At 40.3% G+C, this 11,263-nt stretch overlaps 1 protein-coding gene across 1 annotated transcript in view; it reads left to right on the forward strand.

Moving 5' to 3' along the window:
* LOC124545739 (cubilin-like) overlaps positions 1-10,145 on the forward strand; it is a 718,402-nt gene extending 708,257 nt beyond the window's left edge. Inside the window, exon 67 of the mRNA XM_047124681.1 lies at positions 9,892-10,145. Within this exon, the coding sequence (XP_046980637.1) occupies positions 9,892-9,914 (23 nt within the window). The 3' untranslated portion in view covers positions 9,915-10,145. The remainder of the gene's footprint in view (positions 1-9,891) is intronic.
* Positions 10,146-11,263: the final 1,118 nt, after the last annotated feature.

An 11,263-nucleotide genomic window follows, 5' to 3' on the forward strand; every position in this document is an offset into this window, starting at 1 on the left:
ATAACTGCATAATTATTCTTGGAGAGACGTACTGGTCAAATAATCATTCCTTCTGTTACCTGAGAATATAAGAATTATTCTGTTGTTGTATGACGCCTTCCTAAGTTTTTCTCTCATCCAGACTACTGCATGTGTAGTAATATCCTGTATAATGTGTTAAAAATAAAATAAATAGGCAGAATGGTTACCACACTTACAGCTTGTTTTGTAATGTCACAATGTCTGCCCCCAGTAGCTGAGTGGTCAGCGCGACAGAATGTCAATCCTAAGGGCCTGGGTTCAATTCCCGGCTGGGTCGGAGATTTTCTTCACTCAGGGACTGGGTGTTGTGTTGTCCTAATCATCATCATTTCACCCCAATCGTTGCGCAAGTCGCCAAAGGGGCGTCAAATCAAAAGACTTTGTCATCACTGCTTACTGAATAAAGTGCCCATTTTTGCTGTAGTGACCAGTCAACTTTGCCTAAGTGTATAGCTACTGTTGTGCCTTACTATACCCCTTTGGTGTTGTGATTGGTGTCACTATCAACATTGTGTTCCACTTGTTAAACTTTATCATCGACAAAGGATTATTCCAATCATGAAGGGTTTCTGTGTGGACAGGAGGTGCATGTATTGTGTTCATGCAGAAGAATGATGTTTGTTTGTTTATATGGGCTGAAATATGCATCACAGATGTACTATTGAGCTGTTCCTGTCTTGCTTCTGGTGGGGACAAGTATTGATTTATAGTCTTCTTTCCTACGTTCCAAAATGGAAATAAATAAAAATCTCTCTATCTTGTAATTCTTCTCCTTCGGACCACCTACTCTGGTTTGAAGTGCCATGTTACATCAAACTACACTACTGGCCATTAAAATTGCTACACCATGAAGATGACATGCTACAGACGCGAAATTTAACTGACAGGAAGAAGATGCTCTTATATGCAAATAATTAGCTTTTCAGAGCATTCACACAAGGTTGGCGCCGGTGGCAACTCCTACAATGTGCTGACATGAGGAAAGCTTCCAACCAATTTCTCGTACACAAACAGCAGTTGACCGGCATTGCTTGGTGAAACGTTGTGATGCCTCATGATGCCTCGTGTCAGGAGGAGAAATACGTACCATCATGTTTCCGACTTTGATAAAGGTCGGATTGTAGCCTATCGCGATTGCGGTTTATCGTATCGTGACATTGCTGCTTGTGTTGGTCGACATCCAATGACTGTTAGCACAATATGGAATCGGTGGGTTCAGAGGGTAATACGGATCACCGTGCTGGATCCCAACAGCCTCGTATCACTAGCAGTCAAGATGACAGACATCTTATCCGCATGGCTGTACCGGATCGTGCAGCCACGTCTCGATCCCTGAGTCAACAGATGGGGATGTTTGCAAGACAACAACCATCTGCACAAGCAGTTTGACGACTTTTGCAGCAGCATGGACTATCAGCTCGGAGACTATGGCTGCGGTTATCCTTGATGCTGCGTCACAGACAGGAGCACCTGCGATGGTGTACTCAACGACAAACCTGGGTGCATGAATGGCAAAACGTCATTTTTTTGGAAGAATCCAGGTTCTGTTTACAGCATCATGATGGTCGCATCCGTGTTTGGTGACATCGCGGCGAACGCACATTGGAAGCGTGTATTCGTCATCGCCATACTGGCGTATCACCCGGCATGATGGTGTGGGGTGCCATTGGTTACTCGTCTCTGTCACCTCTTGTTCGCATTGACGGCGGCACTTTGAACAGTGGACGTTACATTTCAGATGTGGTACGACCCGTGGCTCTACCCTTCATTCGATCCCTGCAAAACCCTACATTTCAGCAGGATCATGCACGACCGCATGTTGCAGGTCCTGTACGGGCCTTTCTGGATGCAGAAAATGTTCGACTGCTGCCTTGACCAGCGCATTCTCCAGATCTCTCACCAATTGAATACGTCTGGTCAATGGTGGCCTAGCAACTGGCTCATCACAATACGCCAGTCACTACTTTTGATGAACTGTGGTATCGTGTTGAAACTGCATGGGCAACTGTACCTGTACATGCCGTCCAAGCTCCATTTGACTCAATGTCCAGGTGTATCGAGGCCATTATTACAGTCAGAGGTGGTTGTTCTGGGTACTGATTTGCAGGATCTATGCATCCAAATTGTGTGAAAATGTAATCACATGTCAGTTCTAGTATAATATATTTGTCTAGTGAATACCCGTTTATCATCTGCATTTCTTCTTGGTGTAGCAATTTTAATGGCCAGTAGTGTTTTAATGGCCAGTAGTGTACTTCTGGCAGTTTAGGCTGCAGTCTAAAGCTACAAGAAAAAAGCTTTTATCTTCTGCAGGCTACTAAATGACAAAAGCTTTTCTTCAGTTAACAGTCTATATATTTCCTCTTCTCCATACAGAGCTTTATCTTAATTCACAAGACATGTCATCTACTACACAATTCAATAATGAAAACAGAATAACATAAATTCCACCATTTTTGTAGCTTCTCGCGAATTATTCATGGCTCAAGTTCCATGGTCATAGCACACCTTTGGGCTGCACATTCTAAGAGTAGATAGTCCCCCCCTTTAGCAAATGGTGCCACCCCATCCGTCATTCTACCCAGCCGATACACTGCACTCTGGAAATCCGCAACATCTGCACTTAACAGCATAGCATATCCTACACAGTGGGCTGTTCCTGCCTTAATTCTAAAATAAAATGAGGACATAACTTCATGATCACCTTTCCTCATCTAAAAGGGCATAGGTGTGACCTATAATTACCATGAAATGACGTGTCATACCTCAGATTCCCCAACTAAGAGGAAAGATGTCATCAAAATTAACTCTGTACAATAACTTAATACTTGTGATATTTTGAACAGTTTTAAACCCAAAAGGAAAACTTTCTTCATAATACATTTAAATTAAATGAGCATAACTAACCTTTATGACATCTCTAGCATATGAGTTGAGTCATTCTATCACCTTACCCAAATACTCTAAAATGTCTTTGCATTTTGAGTTTGTTAAATTATATTGTTGGCTGTAATGTCACATTGCTTCAGAAAATCACATTTAAGGAGGAATATAATCTTTTCACTGCTGTTGGAGTGTACACACACATCACGTTGGTTTTCCTACAGTGCTATGGACATCTGTATGCGTACCTCTCACTGCTGCACCCGAGTTACTTCCATATCTCAGTGAATAAAAAAATTTTGAGTATTTATCATACAACATACATGCTTCATTGCATGCTGTCATTTGCAGACTACATCATTTTGATCTCTTCAATTGTTAATGAGATATGAGGATTATTATGAGCACATTATTCTTGATGAGCAAGGACGGCAATGAGTGCATTGTGAACAACTGGCTGTTGGATATCAAACCAAGTAACTCGAGAACAAAGTGAGATATTTTCTGCTGTCAGTTTCAAATAATTTTTCACTATGTTACCTACATTTAATTCAGTGCAGTGTGTGTGCTAAAATTAACCATACACAAAGTTTATGAACACATTTTTACCTTTGTAAAATCTTTAAAGTTTCATTCAGTGTTTTACTTCAGTTGATACAGTGCAGCAACTATGGCATACAGTGAAAAGAAGTTCAGTCCTTTATTGAGTGAAGGTATCAGACTGTACAATGTGCAAAGATCAGATTTTTCCACCTAATAGTTTTCGAAAAAATGGTTGATGAGTACTTCATATCGACTGGAATGCAATCTTTCAGTGCAGGCACCAGCACTTGGTGAGCAGTAAAGCCATGGAAAAAGTTGCCCTCAGCATGGAATACAGAGAGCATATCAGTAGCAGGGAAAAGGTTAATATGCACACTTCATTGTGATTCTAGAACCTTTAGTATCCTTTCATTTCTATAACACATTCACTTTATCTCTAGTTACAATACTGTGTTGCTCTCTGTTCTTACAAAACTAGGTATTGTAGTTTAGGAAGAGAGTTTTGTTATCTCCTCTCTTCTAAGCTAACCTCCCATACAAAAAGTGTTATAAACCCAACTATATAGTAGAAATTATTCAAAAAAATACAAATATTCCTTATATAAGAATTTCAACAATGTAAGAAAAGACAAGACTGCTACTTACCGTAAAGAAGACATTAAGTTGCAGACGGACACAATTAAAAGGCACTTACATATAGCTTTTGACAAAACATGCCTTCATCAGTAAAAGAGACACACACACCAACAAGCAAGCAGCCAACTCCAGCATCTCCAGCCAAAATGCAACTATCATGTGGGATGCAATCAGCAATCTGGAGTAGGGATGAGATAGTAGTGTATGGGTGGGGAGACAGATGAATGCTCTCTGGTGGAGTGTTCAGGGACTAGAATGCCAACAGGTACAGCATTAGGAGGTTTTGGGGCACAGAGGTGGGGAAAAAAGAAGCAAAAAAGGAGAGGAGCGGGAAAGACGGAGTGATGCGTTGGCAGAGGGCACAAATAAACGTGGTGGGATGTGAGAATGGGGAGGAGATGATAGGACAGAGATTGCGGAAACTGTTGGGTGGAGGGTGTGGGGACAGTGGTTACCTTAGGTTGCCAGGATATTTACGAGAGCAGAGATTGTGTTGTAAGGATAACTCCCGTCTGCACAGTTCAGAAAAGCTGTTGGTGGAGGGAAGGATGCAGACAGCTCGGGTTGTGAAGCAGCCATTGAAATCAAGTGTGTTATGTTCAGCAGCATGTTGTGCCACAGGGTGGTCTGCTTTGCTCTTGGCTACAGTTTGGCAGCGGCCGTTCGTCCTGATGGACAGCTGGTTGGTAGTCATACCAATATAAAAAGCTGTGCATTGACTGCAACAGAGGTGGTGAATGACATGGTTGCTTTCACAGGTGGCCCAGTCCCTGATGGGGTAGGGTAAACCTGTGACAAGACTGGAACAGAAAGTGCTGGGTGGGTGGATTGGGCAGCTTTTGCACCTGAGTCTTCCACAGGGATATGATCCTTGTGGCAGGGGCTGGGAGTGGGAGTGCTATAGGGATGCACTAGGATGCTGTGGAGGAAGGTTGGGTGACTAAACACCACTTTAGGATGGGTGGGAAATGTCTTGGGTAGGATGCCTCCCATTTCAGGGCATGACGATAGGTAATCAAAGGATGTGGTTCAGTTGTTCCAGTCTGGGGGGGGGGGGGGGGGGGGGCTGGTTCCTGGTGGTAGTGGGAGGATTGGTGGTGTGAGGGGAAATGGCAGAAGCAATCTGTTTGCAGACTGGGTCTAGGGGTTAGTGTCTGTCTGTGAAGGCCTTGGTGAGACCCTCAGCATACTGAGCAAAGGAGTTTCTGTCTCTGCCGATACACTATCCCTGGGTGGCCAGGCTATCAAAATGCAGGCACTGTTGGTGGTTGGTGCGTTTGATGTGGACAGAAGTGCAGATGGAGCCATCTGAGTGGAGGAGGTCAACATCTACAAAGGTGGCATGCTGAGTTGAGGACCAGATGAAGCAAATAGGACAGATGATGTTGAGGTTGTGAAGGAACAGAGATAGGGTATCTTGGCCCTGAGTCCAGATCATGAAGATATTTTCAGTGAGCCTGAACCAGACGAAGAATTTTGCATTTAGGGAGACTAGAAAGATTTCCCCTAGATGCCCCATAAACAGGGTGGGATAGGAGGGTGCCATGCTGGTGACTCTGGCTGTGCCACAGATTTGTTTATACACCTTCTCTTCAAAGGAGGCATAGTAGTGAGTTAGGATAAAGATAGTAAGGTGTATGAGGAGTGAGGTAGTGGGTTTGGAGTCTAAAGGACATTGAGAAAGTTTGCGTTCAGTAGTGGTAAGACCGTGGGAATGAGGGATGTTGGTGTGCAAGGAGGTGGTGTCAGCACTGATACATAGAGATCCAGGAGGCACATACTTACTGGTGTAACTTATCAATAAAAAGTTAATTGTAAAATGAGCTTCTGGTCCCCCTGTTCTACTCATCATATTCATATCTAGTTGTAGTCAGGGAAGTACATCAGGTACTGTACGTAGTGATCCTTTTATGTAATTTATCTCTGTAGGAAACTCCTGCAGAAATAATATCCATCTCATCAAACTGGGGTGAAGTAATTTACTTCCCATTAAGGCCTGATGATCAGTGCAACTTTTTAAAGCCCATACTAGCATTTGAAACTTTTGAAAACTCTACACAATTCCAAATAGTTTTTTATGGTAGCTGTAAAATTTAATTCATTCTAATTAAGACTTCTGCAAGCATAGGCTATGGTATTTACACGGTTTATACATGATCAAGAACAAAATATTCCCGGATTTTGCACAGATTTCCTATTTAAAAATGCACTGTTTCCTGGGTGCAAATACGCTATACCCATAGTGAAAGTACATTTTTTCTGTGTAAAGTGAGAATATACTTTTCGCCTGAGCTGTGAAACTTATGAATCCTTTGAATGGTAAAGGTTTTAAACACTGGCATAGAATTCCCAGCACTTTAGGGAGGGGGGGGGGGGGGGGGGAGGCATTTTGGAAAGATCTTTGATAGGCCTACACAGTGACATGTACATTGGATATTGTTTTGTTTTGCAGAAGCATAAATACAAATTCCACCAAACACAGCATTTTAGCTTCTGAAGCACTGAAATCGAGATTGCACTGCACGATGCACTTTTGCCAGCCAATCATAGCTCGTCATGTGATTTCACCAGCCAGTGATAGCAGATATCCAGAACATAGGACATGTGATGTAGTCTGCCAATATTAAACTGCTAATGTGATTTCTCCATGTAGTTCTAAATAGTTACGACGTGTTGTAATAGACATTCAGTAACTATAACAAAATATATGTTAGTCCTAAGTTGATAACTGATACGACCAATTATAAAATAAAATACCTCAGTCAATAAATCACTACCTATTGAGCATACATGACACAAAGACTCCAAAAAAATAAAAAAAAGGAATGAATAAATAGTTCTTCGCTGTTACAGCTTGCCAGGTCAGTGTATCAGACTATGTTGTCTGCTATTCTGCCGGCGTGATGATGTCTTGAAATGTATAGACGAATACAATCACGACGTTTTATTGGTGGCGGCTCGTGTCATAGCTGTGCAGTCAGGCACCCCATGGTAAAGTTGAAAGGTGTATGGACTCCCGTCATCTCTCTCTTCCAATTCATAGACTGTTTTCATCTTGGAAGTCATAATTTGAAACGGTAGTCAAAGAAAGGTATTAAGTGCTTGGCTACCAATACTGCCTCACTTCAGGACTTGGCTGTGTAATTTAACAACATGTATGCTGCATCTTATCGGTGCTGTTATTTCGTGTTTTCATGGACAACAATGTATCTTTCTTGCATATTAATGTAAAATTTTCATAAAAATCTTTTTCTTAATGTAATTTCACTCTCTTTTTGGCACAATTTTACCCTGACATTTCAATGAGTTACCAAGATGAGCTGTTCCTGTCCCACTTCTGGTGTTGAATAAATCTAAATTTATAGTCTTCTGGTCTATGTTTCATAATATAACTAAATAAAAATGTGTCACCTCTATCTTGTAATTGTTCCCTTGCAGACCACCTACTCTGTTCTGCACTGCTATGTTACATCAAACTACTTCTCCTGGCAGTTCAGGCTGTGGTCTAAAGCTAAGGTTTTTATCTTTTGGAACCTACTAAATGACAAAAGCCTTTCTTCAACTAACTGTCCAAGGCAAGACCTCATCTCCTGCTGTACAATTCAGTAGTAAAAACAGAATAATATAATTTCCACTGCTTTTATAGTTTCTTACAGATTATCCATGGCTGGTGTTCTGTGGCCATAGCACATCTTTGGACTGCATGTTCTGAGACTTGGTGCTCCCCCTCCCCTTTCCTTCCCTTCTGTAAGTGGAAGTGATGCCACCCCGTTTGTCATTCTGCCCAGCTGATAATGCTGTGCTCTGGAAACCTGCAACATCTGCACATAACAGCACAGCATTTCTGACACTATGGACTGTTCCTGCCTTAATTCTAAAATAAGACAATGACTTAACTTCATTGTCACCTTTCTTCATCTACAAGGACATAGCCATGACCAGTAATTTCCCCTGAAATGACGTGTCACATCTCATTATATGTTGGTGCTCCTGTTGATACCATTCTGCATGATGAAATAAATGCTACAGAAGCCGATTTAATGAGATGTAAAGTTATTCTGCAGAAGTGTTGACTCGTTGGGTATATCTCAAACACAATTTCAACCCCTTTCATGCTTGTTCTTATGTGTAATTAATCTGTTACTTTATCACACCTTGAGGCTCTGCACATATTTTTTAGTTGTAATTTTGGAGCTAATAGTATGTTGAGAGGTTTGTTGTTATATGTTCAGTATAATGTACATTCTAGTCAAAAATGGAAAATCAAGGATGGACTGTGACAATATTATGAAAAGGATAGTTCCTATTCACCATGTAGTAGAGATGCTAAGTCACAGATAGGCACAATAGAAAGACTGTCAGAAAGTAAATTTTCGGCCAACAAGGCCTTCATTGGAAATAGAGAACAAGAAAACATAGGCGCCTGTGCACACCTGTGTCCCCCTCCACACACACACACACACACACACACACACACACACACACACACACACACACACACACAACCTTAGTCTCTGGTAGGATTTATATGCTTTTTGCCTTAAAAACAAATCGGTTCGAATCTAGTCTGTCCACATATTTTCAAGGTAGAATACAAAGTGAAGTAATTTAGCAATTACTTACGTTCAGAATATGACTGATCCATGGTAATATACGAGGGCTATCCACAAAGTACATTACGTTTTGGAATTAAAAATAAATAAAGAATTGGAAATTTTTTTTATTATATACGGATGAAAGCCACACTTAAATACTACTTTTCTACATAGTTGCCATTTAAATTAAGGAACTTATCGTAGCGATGGACGAGCTTGGAAATTCCTTCGTCATAAAATTCGGCCACCTGCACTTTCAACCAAGTGGTTACCTCTTCTTTTGGGACAGAAAAGGTGTGATTTTTGTGGATTTCCTGGAAAGAGGCACTACAATAAACTCTCAAAGGTATTGCCAAACTCTGCACAACCTCAGAAGAGCAATACAAAACAAGCGCAGGGGAAAGTTGGGCTCAAAGATCTTGCTGATTCATGACAATGCCCGGGCCCACACGGCAAATGCCACTCGTGAAGTTCTCGAGCCTTTTAAGTGGGAGTTGTTTCCTCATCCGCTGCACAGTCCCAACCTGGCACTGAGCAACTTCCACTTATTCCCAGCAATGAAGAAGTGGTTGGCTATGCAGCGTTTTGATGACGATGCACAGCTTCAAGAAGAGGTAACCATGTGGTTGAAGGCGCAGGCGGCCGAATTTTACGACGAACGAATTTCCAAGCTCGTCCATCGCTACGATAAGTGCCTTAATTTAAATGGCAACTATGTAGAATAGTAGTATTTGTGTGTGGCTTTCATCTGTATATAATAAAAAAAAATTCCAATACTTTATTTATTTTTAATTCCAAAACATAATGTACTTTGTGGATAGCCCTCGTACATTACATGCTTTGTGGAATGAAATCATCTGGCGTACAAGATTTTTCTCTTGCTTCTTTCCTGATACAGAGTTTTTAGTGACTATTTTCTTCCTATGTTATGTCACTTTCATTTACTTTCCCTTTATTTTCTATTTGGCTGTCAATGGAACAGAAATTCCGAAACCCGGAGATAATGATTCTGAATTGACAGTAACAGCATTCTCCTCTTGCTTGCCATATGTTCCTTCTTTTATCATATTTTGTCCATTAATGCTGTTTTTTGTTTGAATACAATGAAGACTTTCATCTGGTTTGAAGTATCACCTTACCTTTCGATTCAGATATGCAACGTATTTCTTCAGTGAGTGTTGTTTCTAACATAATCCCTAATTTAATGTTTCAGAGTCCACAATAATTGCAGTTTGAATGTGCTGAAGATGTGGATAAGAGGAGGATGGAGTGCTGAGGTTTCTTCCTATCATGATATGAAACTCCCATGCACATGAATTCATGAAAAACAACTTGCTGTAGTTATTGTACATACATTCAATATACAGAGCTCTGTATTTTATCATAGGATATTTGAGAATTTTTTACTGTAAAGAAGACTGTAAATATTCTAGTCCATACCTTGGTAATAAAACAACTTTAATGTTCTATTTTTGTTTTCCTGTCTGGTCTGTATCAGAATAGATTGATGAAGTAATGTAATGAGAACTCTTTTGAGATCTGGGAAACATCTCCAGTTACAGCAGATAACATCTGTAGGTGATACCTACACATTACACAAAATACCTCACAAGGAACGGAAACATACAGAATTATTTCTTATTTCTAACAATACAAATACATATCTGTAAAGGAACACAGATAATGTGACACAGAGAGTAACTTCAAGGACACCCCTTTGCGTTACATGAAGGGAGAGCTCCAAAAGCTGTATTTCATTGTGACTCTCTCTAATTTCGTTGTCAGTGTTACACAACTGCTTTTGAGTATTTTCTGTTGTTATGATGGCATGTCTAACTGTCCATTGTTAGGGTAACCAGCTATGCTTACACACAACATACACGGAATTGAAATGTAAAAACTTACATTTCATTTCTAGCAACACAAATACTGTACAAACAGATAACTTGACACAGAGAATGTAACTTCAAAAATACTACTGGTACAAGAATTAACACACTCTACAGCCAGTTGCTGGATTATTTATATTCCTACCTTATCTGAATCATTACTATACCATGGAACTGAGTGTAGAAGCCATTACACTAAAATATAATTGGGACATCAGTCTATTATTTGAGTAACAGACAATGGGGAAAAAATTACTTGCTCCTCAAAAACTTAGTAATCCCCGCCCCCCTCCCCCCCAATCCCCAAATGCCTTAATCTCGTCTTCCTATCATACTTCTATTGAAACGAGTGGCTACCATGACTTAATAAAAGTAAAATTTCCTAGCCCTTTGTCCAACATTTCCAATTTTTACTAAATTTAAAACAACTACATGTAAATTTGTTGGTCAAAATTACTGTGATGATACGGTAATGAAAATGATAGACTCAGTGACACATCAGAAATTGTAAAGTTAGCTAAAACTTTGAATATTTAAGCATTATCCTATAATGCACCAAGCATTAGCTGTCACAAAAACTGCCTTTTCCTTAAGGTCACAACAATGTTTTGGCTATTGGACTTTGTTTTGGTTATGGTACTGAACCAGATTCAATAATATAGTCCATGCTCATTAAAAAGCATAAGTTACTGATGA

This window comes from Schistocerca americana, chromosome 8, assembly GCF_021461395.2.
Source record: "Schistocerca americana isolate TAMUIC-IGC-003095 chromosome 8, iqSchAmer2.1, whole genome shotgun sequence".
In the NCBI taxonomy this organism is placed as follows: domain Eukaryota; kingdom Metazoa; phylum Arthropoda; class Insecta; order Orthoptera; family Acrididae; genus Schistocerca; species Schistocerca americana.